The sequence below is a fragment of the Phoca vitulina genome, unplaced genomic scaffold, assembly GCF_004348235.1.
Source record: "Phoca vitulina isolate PV1807 unplaced genomic scaffold, GSC_HSeal_1.0 scaffold16, whole genome shotgun sequence".
NCBI lineage: Eukaryota > Metazoa > Chordata > Mammalia > Carnivora > Phocidae > Phoca > Phoca vitulina.
Window position 1 is genome coordinate 7,088,778 of NW_022589719.1, and position 14,817 is coordinate 7,103,594.

Here is a 14,817-nt window from a genome sequence, read left to right on the forward strand (position 1 = left end):
CCTGTCTGTCTCACAGCTGTGAGAGTCCTTCAGGCAAGAAGCAACAAGTTGCAGGCTGAGGCTGCTTCAGTGTCTTTTGGGAAGGGTGGTTTTGGGGGAGGAGGGCAGAGGGCTCGTGCAGCTCTCTCCTGGACCTCAGTTCCCACCTGCAGACTTTCTTTTAGTGGAAGCCCCCACCCTGTTAGGAACTAGGACTTGAGACTTGTCCACCAGCCCTCCCCCTGCACTGGGCACTCTCCATCTGAATGCCTGGCAGCCAGGCTTTGGGTCCCTGGCCTACCGCCCACTCTGGCCTTTCCCTTTTGTTGTCCTCAGGCCTGTGTAATTGTGAGTCAAGTCACTGGGCAACCAGGTGCCTTCAGAAAAGCCCCATGTTCTCTGGCAGCTACTGTTCATTTCAGCCAAAGCTGCCAAGAAAGGAGGGCATCAGGCTGAAAGGGACCCATCCCAACCTTCCTCCCAGCCCCAGAAAGAGTCAAGCTCCCTTCAGAAAGGCTCAAATGGAATATTCTATGGGCAAGCAAATACCACCTCACCTCTGCTGAGGTGGGAGCTGGTGGCTCCTCCCTGTGAACTGCGCATCTCAATGTCTTTTCTCCAAGTGAGTTTGACAGTAAAAGGACTGTCACTGTGAACAGGTGAGACAGAAGTCTCCTTCACTGGCTTCCGTTGCTGCTGCTGACTCAGGGTCAGAAGAACAGACAGGTGAGAACTGCTCTTCCTTCTACCAGGAAAGACTGAACTAAGGCAATGCTTTGCACTGAGCCCTGGGGTTTTGTGGCTTCAGGCACTAATATGATATCAAGTCTTTTCTCTTTCTAACTGTTTCTCCTCCAGGCCATAAAAACTCTTTCCTTTTCCTTTCCCTTCCTTCTGTCCTTCCTTTCTTCCCTATCTCTCTCTCCCTCCCCACCACCTCTCTCTCTCTCTTTCTCTTTCTACCTCCAAGCTCCCTTCAGGAGTTGCTACACCTTCAGATTGGGACATCCTTCCTCATTGGCAAACCTCAGCTGTGTCTGGGGGCAGGGCTTCTGTGGAGCTGCCAGGAGCAGAAAGAAAGGCTCCCAAGTAATAGTGCTACATCACATGTCAGATGTAGGGAAACTGCGGGCAGATCAACTGGGATGTGCCGGTTACCAGAAGCCTCCCGCCCCAAAGGACGTTGAGGATCAAAGCTGACCGTTTTCTTTCCTTGGTAAATTTTGCATGGTTTGGCGCCTAAAGCACATCTGAGAACAGGTAGGACTGAGCTCAACTTTGCCTTATTTGAAGAGCTTCAGGTCTGTGGATTGGGGGCGGGGAGGGGGCACATCTAATTGGAAATCCAGGCACATGTGTCTCACAGCCATGTGGGCTGCGAAGGGGATGGTCCATCAGGCATTTGGAATGGCTTGATTTTGGAATGCAGTGGATCTGATTGCTTCTTGGCAGCTTTCCTTTCCCAATTATGTTTGGCTTAGTCTAGTAGTCAAGTTACTTTACAGTCCCTACGCTGATCCAGAAAACCTACAGAGGGGACAGAGAGGATACTGTCTCAAAAGCAGACTGGGTGGTGGGAAAGGGAGGGTTCTGGCTGGATTTGGAAACAGTCACTGAATAATCCACAGCCCAGCCCAAAGACAGGGACTGCGTATCATACCTTGGCCCTTTGTTAAGTCCAAAAACTTAATGGAACATGCTTCTCTAGAATACTGGTCAATTAAGACCGATCTTTGTGTGTGCTTTCAGCTGTTCCCCAAATGTAGCTCAAGAAGAGACATGACAGATATTTTGAATTGATTTTATTATAAAACATAGGATTTCTCATAACAAATATATGTCCTGGTTCAATGATTTAGAAATCTTAAAATATAGACCCAGTATGCTGCATTACATGTATAGTATAATGTATTATGTATATTATATATATATATAATGTAAAGTATAATTACATTATACTTTGATATAGGAGTTTCAATCTGAATGTGGTAGTTCTACCAGGGTGAAGCTTTTTATAAAAAGTTTTCTTGTTTATAATTTAGGAAGGAAGTGTTTACACAAAATTTGATACTTTAAACAAGGTAGCAGGCAGAATGGTAAACCTACTCAAGAGAATGGAGACTGTTTTTTCTAATGGCTTTATAGAATTCATTATCCACAGGAGTATATTCATGAATTATTAAGTAGCTCAGCCACTTACTAAATCAATATAAAAAAAATTAAAAACCACAGGCTCTAAGTTGAAGGCCCTTAAGTAGCAGGTGTAATGAGTGGAGTGTGCATGTATTCAAATGATACTAACGTTCGGACACTCAAACACCCAAATACAGTCTGGTCGACCTTTACCTTACCAAACGGAAATGAGTTGAGTTTTATGATTTAAAGGTTGATATATAAAAGAATAGTAATACTTCCTAAGCCTTTATGGTGTAATGTCTGGAAAACTTCCTGTCCTCTTCTTCCAGTGATGAAATGTCAGATGGTGAGGTCAACTAATGACCAACAAACTTGAGATTTGGCTACTATTTTAATAGTACATTTTTGGTAAATTAAAATTATTACCTGGGAAATTATTCAGCCACAGGTTCTCCATGATGTAGTTCGGTGTAGTGGTGGGGTTCCTATTTCCTCTGCTTTCAAGTCAGTTACTTCACCTGTCCAAACTCAAGGTCACCTGTAAAATAGAAGTGATAGCACTGAACCCAGTGTTTCTGGAGGATTAAATAATTAATATAATCAAAAGCATTAGCAGAGGGGCCAGAACATAATAAGTGCTAAATAAATGATTTTATACATATACCACACACACACATTCCCATACAATTTGCATGTTTCTTGCATTGTGATCACTTTCTGATCCTACCACCTAGAAGCAGGAGGACAGACACACTAGAGAATCCTGATATCTGATCATAGCAGGTCTGATGACTTAACCTAAGGAAGAGAAGATGGAAATTAACAGATACTGACATTTGATAACATGAGTCCACTCTGTTCTTTCCTTCTCTTACAAAAAAAAAAGAAAAAAACAGTCAAAAATTATAGCCTTTTGTTTTAGGGGTCAGTAATCTAGTAGATGAATCAGCCTTCTCAGATGTATATTATTAATTTCCATCAATTTAAATTTTATGTATAGTAACTGTGGAGCTTCTACATCAACTTCCTGAGAATACTATCCAAAACCCATCGTACAAATTAGTATAATTAATTAGTGTTTGAGGAAATTTTGCACTCTCTTTTATTAGAACTAGGAAATGTTTACTTTTTATGTGCACAGTGAACTGGCAAACCTAGGTTTGGAGCACCTCTCCCACTAGCCAGCATTGCGGGCTTGGACAAATCACACCCAGCATCTCTGAGCTTCCATTATCCTTGCATATCAGATGAGGGCACTGAGCCCAGTGATATCATGAGTTGTTTCTTTCAGGCTCTGAGAGTTCTAGTTCTAAGTTCTTTTATTTCCAAGATCAATGCATGAAATAACTTTCAGAGCTACTTTCTTGAGTTTCTAAACAGTGCTAGAGAAAACCAGCTGAAAGAACCTGAATTTATAAAATTTTTAAAAAGACAAAACCACACCCATTGCTGAAGTAGGATAATCTCTAAAACAGACCATTTAGTTGTGCCAAACAGGAGTCCCAAATAAACTTCCATAACTCTGAAGGGGAAAAATATGGTGAGTCAGTTAGGAAGGAACACACACACACCACCCCCCTAAGTGATGGGATTAAATTAAAAGAAATCTGTCCTATCAGATTGAAATCCCCTTAATCCAAGATTTGTTTTCCAGGACAAGCAAATCTACTCCCTCCCACCCAAACCAATCTGATATTTCATAAACCAAATTATAATTGTAAGAAGTCAAATAATAATTAAGTCCTAAAATAAATAAACATTTTTGTTTTATAGGTGCCCTTTAATTTAGCAAAGAGGACCCACTGGTAAAATATATTCATATATATATGAATATATATATATTTATTATATATTATATATAAAAGATATATAATACATAGAGATATATATATTTATTATATATAATATATAGAGAAGCTATATAGAGAGAGCTAGGAATACTACTTTTTTTCTTTTTCTCTTTTTTTCTCTTCTTCAAAGAAACAGTTTATCTAATAGCTACAAGTCTATGATGCTTCAACAGGGCTCAATTTTAACAGGTCACATGGACTAAATGGAAAAACGGATTTCAACAAATCACACTTATGTACAAGCCTACAAACTTTCAGAAAGAATTTGCCTTTAAATGCTGATGATCCTTGATCTTCCTTTCTTTTTGAATGTTCATCACATTTGCCCCAATAGAGCTTTAAGTAAAACAAGATGAGTTAAAGAGGGAAACCATATTCCCATTTCTCTCTGTTTTTGTTTGGATTACCAATCACATTTTGTCATAAACTGAGAAAGGGATTGTGAAGAATAGAAATGACCTGAGAAGCTCCTTCATAGATACCCAAACAATTTAACTTCAGCAACACCCAAGTCTTTCCAGTTCTTCCACATTCTCCCGGGTGCCTCGGGCAGCTCCCATCAGCCTCTGGTCCCGAAAGCACCTCCTCTCTTGAAATACCCTCCCCAGGATCTCCATTCGGCCAAGCAGGCTACAGGCTTGGGGGGAGGTGGGGGAAGAGTCAGGTTCCCCTATATCTGGAAGTGTGGTTTTTCCTTTCCAGTTCAAACATGTTAGATAGAACAAAGAAAGAAAAAAAGAAAAGAGAGAGAGAAATGGAAAGCTTCGGATGGCAGGTTGGAATGTAATTGTTGTTCGTTGGTACAGATGTCTATAAGGCGTGATCACTTTAACAGTAAGTGGGATATGGGCACAGTGCCATCTTTAAGTACAGGGACAATGTATATTATAGTGGAAAAAATGTGTTGACTTAGAATCAATGTATCAAGTTTCAAGTTTTATAAAAATCCTTTCAACCAAAACCTTTTCAAACCCGTTAATGAACCCATTATAGAAAATGAGTGGAGGGGCGCCTGGGTGGCTCAGTCGGTTAAGCGTCTGCCTTCGGCTCGGGTCAGAATCCCAGAGTCCTGGGATCAAGCCCCACATTGGGCTCCCTGATCAGCAGAGAGCCTGCTTCTCCCTCTTCCTCTGTCTGCTGCTCTGCCTACTTGTGCTCTTTCTCTCTCTGTCAAATAAATCAATAAAACCTTTAAAAAAAAAAATGAGTGGAGTCTGAAATATACACTGACACTCATGGAATTTTGATGATAAAAATAAATGAAAAGAATTTATTTTTTTAATTGTCTTACTCCCTTGGAGAACTTAAGATGCATTCTGCTACCATCTGTATGCTGATATTCCCTAGCCTCTTTCTTCTGCTGCTTATTCAGGTAATTGCAATACATTTTTCATTGGGTTGTGATGAAGATTCCTTGAGTTATTGTATGTCAAGCACTTAGTATATGATTGGCATGAAGAAGACATTTGGTAAATGTAAACTTTTACTGTTATTACTAATATTGTAATCTTACCAGCAATATAATTAAAACCAATATTCTTATTGTACAACCAAACTAGTTATTCTTTCTTAAGATCCTATAAACAGTTACCACTATTCTTCCAAACTCTCAGGTAAAAAAAAAATTAAAAATTAAAAAACTTCTTTCCTCATTAAGGTACTAATTTCTCTTTTCCTTATATTAGAAATGTTACATCTGTGCTATATTGTATAATTTGAAGTCTCACATTTTGAAGGACATTTAAAACTGGAAAGTAACCATGCATCCTGAAAGGTACAGAATCAAGAGATCACATATTATAAAGAATAGGCTGAAAAATGGAGTAGATTTAGAGAAGAGAGGGAATGAAGGAGACACATGATTTTAGTTCATTCTATCTGAAGGACTATTACAGTGGGATAAATACATCCTATACCATTTTGAAATCAGATCAGGGCCAATATGTCAAATGTATTTTAAATGGTAGCTATGTTGGGGCACCTGGGTGACTCAGTGGGTTAAATGTCCTGACTTGATTTTGGCTCAGGTCGTGATCTCAGGGTTGTGGGATTGAGCCCCACGTCTGGCTCTGCACTGGGGGTGGAGCCTGCTTGAGATTCTCTCCCTTTCCTTCTCTCTCTGCCCTCCCCCCGACCGCCCCCCCAACACATAGCTATGTTCTCAATATAAAGAGGGTGAGCTTGAAAGCTACATATATTTATTTTGTGTGTGTTGATATTTTGAGGTATCTTTTGCCTTTGATTCTTGGCAAGTAATTTTAGCAAGTGAATAATCCATCAGTTTATAAATAGATCAGGTTAAGTACCAAAATGAATAAATAACAAGAAAAACGTATTAGGATACATGCATGTATTTTTTTTTCCCGCTTCTATTTTTCTTGTGGACTCCCCATTACCCATGTTGATATTTATTTGCTATGAAACCAGAACTTTTTCTATCTCTCATCTGCTTGCCACCCACTGAAAAAACATAGCCTTGTACTAAGAAGACTTGTTACACCTTCATGTCTGGTAAACATATCCACATCTCCATATGGCTATCTATAGGAACAAGGAATTCATATGCATTCAGAAGCATTGATCACATCCTGTTAAGACTTCCTCAAATAGACATCCTCTCTAAGCAGGTGTCCTGGAACTTCTCAGACAACTCTCAGTGCTATTTGTCCCCAGCCTTATTTTCTTGTTTACGTTCATAATTATCTCACTTTTTTCTTGAACTCTGGAGCTCCATGGTGAAATCTGAACTTTCTGATACAGCATTTCAGGCAAAAAGAAGATGCTTAGTATTATTTGAATAGGTTTAACTTTATATATAAGGAGAAATGAAGAGAACTATTTTCTGTATTTAAGTATGATTGTCTACCACTGTAATAAAAGCATGCCTTATATCACTCGGTCAAGGACAGCAAATTCTTGCCTGCAGGCTGAGTATGGCCTGCAGCCTGCTTTCTCCAGCCTGTGAGGTAAGACTACTTTTTACATTCTTACAAAAATTTAAAAAAATTAAAAAGAATATGTGCTAGGGACTCTAGATAGCCTGGAAAGCCAAAAATATATACCGTCTGCCCTTTTATAGGAAATATGTGTCAACCCTGACTTAGATAAAGAGTTACTACAGTTCTCCTTTTTGCCCTTGTGTGTACCATGTTATTTAAGGATCTGGTTAGATTATTCTATATTTACTGGAATCATCACTGTCCTCTGAAACCACACATAGAAAAAACCTGCCAGCTTCCCCTTCTCCCATCAGAGAAATTAAGCACTCTACCCATTCCGCACTGAAACTTATGTTTGAACTTTCTGAGGGCCCCTTACTCGAAATCTATGAGGTAAACACCCAAGTTTGAACTAATAATATTTCCGATGATTTTTCTAAATAGTAGTGCTGCCCTGTTTCTATATAAATTATTAAGAAAAAAAATGGATGAGAGTTCCTGAGTAGGCATCACCATGAAGCCCTGTGAACTGTGTTTCTCTTTTATCATTAGGTAACTTCAGTGTGGTTGAGCTAACTGGAGAAAGCAATCTTTTCTTGTCTTGGCCCGGCTTCATAACCTGACTAAATAATCCAAGTTAATGATTTGAGGAAGTATATGTAAAACAATCACCTAAAAGTTGTTTTATTTTAATGTAGTGTAAAGTATTTTTGAAAGTTATGTTAATGGTACATAAAGTCTTCCTATCTGTAAGTTCAAGGAAGACAGGGAGCTGCTTTGTCCTGCTTGTCACTGAACCCTCCAGTGTCTACTGCAATGCCTAATACACAGAAGGAATTTGTTTAGCAGTCACTGTGTGTGCGTGTGTGTGTGCGCACACACGCGCACGCATGGGCGCATATGTATGTGTGCACGTGCACACGTGTGCATGCCTCCCCTTCATCCCAAGACAGTGAGGTCTTGTTTCTATCATCACATGTCACCTTCTGTTAATGAGCTAATCATTACATGGAACAGGTTAAGAAGTTCTACTTCTAAAAAAAAAAAAAGAAGAAGTTCTACTTCTTCCATATAAATTCTACATTTTCCAGCTAAGTTCTACTTCTTCAATCTAAGTTTAGAGTCCTGGCAAACTATACATGAAAAAAGTGAGATTTAGAACATTGACACAATTTCAGAAGAACCCCCCCCGCATGTAGTCATTAATGGAATCATAATCAACACCGACATAATCAACACCGAGGTGTTCAGTCTGTGATACCTTGTGCCTCTCTTTTCACTTGATTTCCTCTCTTATAAATACTTCATGCCCTCAAAATTTGGTGTGTTTCTTAATGAAAAGAATTCATTATTCCTAAGTAAGGTGAAGGTTCATGAAAATACTCAGTGAAGGTTTAAATTAAATGAACCACAATATCGAGGCACACTCTTAATAGATAACTATTTTCTGTTTTAATAAACAGAAAATCCCAGAGAACAAATCAAGCAAGACAGGAATGGGAAGCTTGCAGAGTCTGGGAACTTTTATACGGCATTTAGAAAATGAATTGTATAAGTAAAAAAGTAAATGATAGAATAGAAATAGCACAATGTACTGGATTATAGTACCTCTTAAAATAAATAAATTGCATTAAAATTTCCCTCAGTAGAACAAGTTACTAATTTAGTGCCATAAAAACATTTTTTTTTCCAAAAGGCACATGCAGTTGGATGTCAGTTAAAATAGCACAGTTATCATTAGTGATACTTTCAATTTGTGGAGCATTTTTCTCCCTTAAAAAATTTTCAGAGCTTTTATGCCAACATAATTTTAAAGTGCCCGTGTCATTGGTTCTGAACTCGTTATCTAAAATTTCTGGAAAAAAACAAAGCATTCTTTTCATCCGGATCCTGATTCAGCATGTTTATCTTATTTACTTTTAGTCACTGTGTTTCTGTTTACAGCATATGAAATACTCTCACCAGAACAAAGGTCCCAGTGCTGATAGGCAAACCTCAAACTCTGGCAGCTGAGCGAACGGCAGGAGCCAGAGTCCACTTGAATTGTTCACAGGCTTAGAAGTCAAGTTCAGACTTGATCTGCCTGAGATCCCTTTCAACCAGGATTTGTCAGAGCAGGTAGCTGACAAGATTTCCCTGCAAGGACCGGCAACATGCACTGTGCCATCCAAAATGCAGCGGTGCTGGATGGGGCTCATCTGATGCAGATCTTCTGGCATGACAGCTCAGAGTCTCTCTACCCAGCTGTATGGCTGAGAGACAATTGCCCGTGCTCCGACTGCTACCTGGATTCTGCAAAAGCGCGGAAACTTCTCATCGAAGCTCTTGATGTGAACATCGGTATTAAAAGCTTGACATTTGACAGAAAAAAGGTAATCCGCTCTCAATGATCTCTCCTTTCTCTCCCAAGTTCAATGAAGGGGCTGGTCTCCGATAACTTACACGATGAATTACTTTTCATTTGATCGTATGTATAGCCCCATCTGGAAGTACATGTGCTTCGTGGCTTGGTGCAAAGTAAGCATGCTCAGTGAGTGGGAGCTTCTGTTACTGTTACTGCTATTTTTATTACTTCTATTTTGAAGAAAAATTGCAGTATTGCTCATTATTCCTTCAGTACGTGGACAGCCTTGAAGACACAGGTGATTTCTATAACAAAAAGAATGCTTCTGGGCCTCAGTTTACTCACCTGTAAAATAGGGATACTAACAGAACTTGTTCGTAGAGATGACATGAGGATTCAGTGAGATAATATGGGTAAAATGTTCAACATGGTGTCTGGCATGTGGTGAGCACTCAGAAACGTGTATTGATTAATGTATTTTTAGTCAAATGCAAGGCTTGTTCTAGGATTCCCAAAAACACAGCTCTCAAAACTACAAACTGGATGCGGCCACCAGCCTGCATTTCTCTCTTCCAGATTCACTAGGATAGTTATCAGAAGAGCAAGTGTGACCAGCGAGGTCATGGCTCTCCCCCCTTCTTGTCTTCACCTGGACTCAAGGACTTTACTCCCAGGGTTCACGGCTTGCGAGCTGTGTGACCTTAGAATTGTTATTTACTCTTACGTCCCTCACTTGAAAAACATGAATACCAGCAATACCTTCTTTCCAGACTTGTATGAGGACTAGATGAGTTATGTCTGCTGTGCTCATTACACAGGATGCACTCCAAGTGCTGTTGTCATTGTTACTTATTATGATGACAATCTGTCTCATCATCATCATTCCTAGTTCTGATCCTCTTGGAAGGAATACTAAATCCAGTGATACCTGAATTTAAGTCATCACAGAAAGTTTGGAAACAACAGGTTTAGAGGACATAGAACAAGAAAAGAACTTCCAATCTAGCCAGCTTTTATTTCTTGTGTGATATTTAAGGGACCTCAGACCACAGATGTATCCCCTTGGCCTTTAGTTTTCTTGTTTTCCAAAAGTGTATTCTATGCCTGTGAGTACATAAGTGAAAATAAGATAAAATAAAAATAAAAGACTAAGGGCTAATTGGATCCCCTGAATATCTTAGATTGACATTCAAAAACAGAGCAATAGTATGGGCGCCTGGGTGGCTCAGTTGTTAAGCGTCTGCCTTCGGCTCAGGTCATGGTCCCAGGGTCCTGGGATCAAGCCCCGCATCTGGCTCCCTGCTCTGCAGGAAGCCTGCTTCTCCCTCTCCCACTCCCCCTGCTTGTATTCCCTCTCTTGCTGTGTCTCTCTCTATCAAATAAATAAATAAAATCTTTAAAAAACCCAAAAACCAAAAAATAAAACAAAACAAAAAGCAATAATAAACCAAAGTACATAGAAGCATACTATACATATACATAATATACATATACATATGATATTTGCTTTCTGTGTTACAAGGTTTGTATCACGTGGCCAAATGAGCATTACAGCGAATTTGAAGCTGACTGGCTGAAGAAAAGATGCTTTTCACAGCAGGCCAGAGAAAAACTCCAAAGAGAGTTATTTTTGCCAGGTAACCTTGCCGTGGTCGTCAATGTCTTTTAAAACTTGTATGGTAAGAAATTTGCTCAGAGAAGCAAATTCAAACCCTTGTGCTTTGGTTAAAACCTTATTGTAATTTATGCGGTATGTTTAATGATTTACCAACACGGATCATTTGGGTAGAGATGAAAGGAAATATAGAGGAGTTCTAGACATTCTAAAGAGCCGGGAAGAGAAAAAAGTGCAGCAAACTTGTATCCTTGTCATCTACCACGAATCCTGGCACACCAGATACTCCCTAAGTGACCGCTGCAAAGGAGTAGGGCGAATGAGGCGGACTTCTTAATTTTATCTAAAGCAACAACAACACAAAATCAACAAAGCAGGAATTCCTAACCTGGTATCCACAAATAAAATTATGTGATCCCCGAACCCCATGGGATGGTATACACGGCACTGAGTGAGCACGGGGAGTGTGTGTGTGAGTGCATGTGTGCATGTGTGTGCATAGCACGTTTGTGTGGGGAGAGATTAATGGGTCTCAAGAAAATCTGTAACCACAAAAATGTTCAGAAAATCTGCAGTAGTTGGATTTGGTGGAAAAAGACTCTATTCTTGAGCTGAGAGACAGAATAAAAGAAATACTTAATACAGGTAAAAAGTTAATTATTGACTCTGTGTAACTTGAACATTTGTATCATAAGACTATGTGGGTCAAAGGCAGATTCTAAAAATATCATGATTCTTATGTGTTTACCAGAATTTTGACTTCTACGCACACATTAACAAGGCAAGTCTCCCTGAACTTTCTTTTCCACTGTTAACCAGATATATTGGACCAGCCTTGTTAAATTCTATAACACCCCTTCTGAGGATTCTGGGTCACACACCAAGATAGAGATTTCACCTACTCCTTTCAGATCTGAAATTCTCAAACATGTATAGTAAGTGGTTTTAAATGCTAGTTTCCTGGGTATGGAGATGTTACTAATTAATTAGCTTGAACCACACAGCTCCACCTTGTCCTATGGTTATCAGCAGATAGGCATGATATTGTCCTCTTCCCGTTTAGGCACAGGCCGTGTTGTCAGGAACTAGGTTCCTCTATGTCCTTAGTCTCATCATTCTGACAACGGACAAGGTTTTGCTCTAGTGCTTTCTGTCTAAACTGCCAGGAAGCCACTTTCTTCTTTACCTAGCTAGCTGGTGGAATCCAGATGGGCATCCAGGGGAAGATGTTTATCCTGCCCTTCCCCAGAGAGTGTACTGTTAGATTCTTCAAGGAGTCTCCAGTTACATAACTGAGTAGCAATTGTCTGGGTCAAATAGCTGTTTCACGAATGTATTATTATTTTTTATTTATTTTAGATTTCTTCTGGTACTCAAAATATTTTTCCTTAACTCTGCCCTAATTTTGTAATCCTGTTGGATTTTGCTTTCATTTCCTTCAAGTTCTTCTTTTGATTACTTCAGGGAACAAAAGCCAACTTTTTATTATTACAGCTTAAGCTTTTAAGCATTGTAAAAAGATACAGCCACCCTCCTCCATTAATATTTCTTGACGAATGCAGTTTTATAGCTTACATTTCTCAGTACTATCAGGCAGTAGCAAAAGGGAAATGATACTACACTCAGTTAAGTAGTGGAAAAAACCAGTCACACGGACAGGCTGCGGTCATGAATAATATAAGGAGACCTGGCTGCTATTTTGACACTGGAAAATACTTTAATGGTTTAAAACAAGATCAGATTTTTAAAATATATTCTCAAGCTGTGCAGTTGGTGGGGTAAAGGAGAAAGCAACAGGCCATTTTTGGAGTATTGCTTCTATGGCTTTTTGCCTGCAGAATTTGACACCTTATTGTCCTCCCGTCACATATTTTCAAACATTTATACTCCAGAACATGCAAACAAACTCAGTTACATTTGTGAAGGGATTTTGTTTTTTGTCCTCAGTGGCCATGTTGCCTTTACTGCTCTTTCCTTAGAGTGAGGAAAAACTTAAAATCTGGCATCAAGATGCAGACCACTTTTCCTTGATCTTCCCTTGACACTAGCTGTCGAACTCAAAAATGAAAAGACATATGATGATCAGCCAGAAAAAGACTCTTGTCCATGGACAGCCACAGCTGGAAGGAAAGACATGGATAATAGTCATTCCCTCATAAATTTCTATTCAGTTGCACATATATTGGGCATCTATTTTGTGCCAGAAATTCTAAGGAAATACCAAGTTATAAAAAGACACAGATTCTGTCCTCGAGCATTTATCATGTCTAAGAGGGGGACCTGAGCCATGAAAACAAATAAGTATAATATTTTATTTTAGGTGCATGAAAGCATGCAGAGAAGGTTAATTATAACAAAGAGAAAGGAATCTGAAGAGACAAGAAAATAATCCTCAGAAGCCAGGTGATACTGTGAGCTGGATTTTGAAGAAACAGTTTGTTAGGCAAAGATAGTGAGGAAATTCTCAACAGAGGAAAGGGCATGAAGAAAATCATGGATGTATAAAATAGGAGGGTAGGCTTGGAAACTGCAATTTGTTTAATATCGGTGAAGTTAAAATTGTTAAGGCAACAGAGAAGAAGGAAGGGGCCAAACCATGAAGCGACTTCATGCCCTACTAAGGAGCTCAATCCAAAACCCTGTGGCAAGGACATTTTCTCAACATAGAGCTCAGGTATGTTCCCTTCCATTTGTTTTCCATGCTCATTCTCTTCCTATAGGACCAAAGAAATGAGTTCAATATCTTTATAAGTTTAAGAAGGATGCTTTATTTTCTTTCGAATGCATTTTTCATCTTCAGAGTTATATCGTTCTGATTTTGACCAGATGCATATAATTTCTCAAATGCTTACAAGCTTGTGAATATCTTCTTGGCTTCCTCTTTCTCTGGTTGCATTCTCCCCTGCCCCGGTAGGTCCCTTTGGTTCTTGGTTTGTATTTATTTTCCAAAAGAGATTGGAGTGATTGGATCTGTGTTGGAAATTCTTGGTAATGGTCATCTGTATTGGATGGGCTGACGTGGAGAGTGGGACAGGGAAGAGGGTGACCGTAGCATGGCCTAGAAATAGTCCTACAAGAGGCATTGAGAACGTAAGCTAGGGAAGTAGCAGAGATGATGCGGAAGAATTTGTATTCAAAGAAACAATATTGGCCTGTAGGATAGGAGGTTGCTGGCCTTGTTCTCTATTCTCCACCAATTTAAAAGCTGACTGTTGAAGCCTAGCATGTAAATGTTTCCAAACATATGAATGAAAATTGAAAACTCTAATAAAACATTGGAAATATGAAGAATTTTATTAATGTAATTATATTTTAGCTTCCATGTCAAATTGGAATGATTATACTCTCATTTTTGTGCTTAACTTTGAGATGCAAAATTCCCAAAATATAATTGATAGGACTAAAATGGGAAAAATCCATATATAGTTTGGTCTTATATATAGGAACCTAAATATTTGTGCTTTTTATTAACATTCAGTGTGAGAATGAATGTTCATTTTCCTATCTCTTTGAATTGGTACTACAGTATTTGTATACTATTCTCTGACTTTAATAATATTTGTTATTTCAAATTGAGGTTTAAAAGATTGTAATTTGAAGAAAATCTTTTTTCCATGGAAGCAGTCTACTCACTTTTCTCAGCAGTCCAGAGATTGAATACATTGCATAGTCAGAAAAGAACATTTCCCCTCAATTCGATATAGCAGAACAAATCTTCACCTGCCTATTTAATTGGATTACCACCCATCATTTCATAGCTATAAGCCCCTCTTTTGTTTCAAGAGGCACATGACACAAGAGGGAGTCAAAACTCTCATGTAACTGTCAGGGCCCTCTAAAATTTCTGTGCCTCTCACATAGCGGGGGGGCAGGGGTAGGGAAGCAGAGTTCCCCCTTTCTTGCCATGCATTTCCTTGAAAATGAAAATTTTTATTATGGCACGAAGAACAGGGT

The 14,817-nt window shown here is 39.1% G+C and overlaps 1 protein-coding gene across 2 annotated transcripts in view; it reads left to right on the plus strand.

The window, feature by feature from the left end:
* The first annotated feature begins 391 nt into the window (after positions 1-391).
* Positions 392-14,817, plus strand: part of BBOX1 (gamma-butyrobetaine hydroxylase 1) — a 59,637-nt gene continuing 45,211 nt past the window's right edge. The window contains exons 1-4 of one of the 2 annotated variants that reach the window (XM_032414419.1): positions 392-705; positions 950-1,239; positions 8,849-9,276; positions 10,771-10,885. In XM_032414419.1, the coding sequence (XP_032270310.1) occupies positions 9,058-9,276; positions 10,771-10,885 (334 nt within the window). In that variant the 5' untranslated portion in view covers positions 392-705; positions 950-1,239; positions 8,849-9,057. The remainder of the gene's footprint in view (positions 706-949; positions 1,240-8,848; positions 9,277-10,770; positions 10,886-14,817) is intronic. The other variant, XM_032414418.1, reaches the window with a different exon arrangement.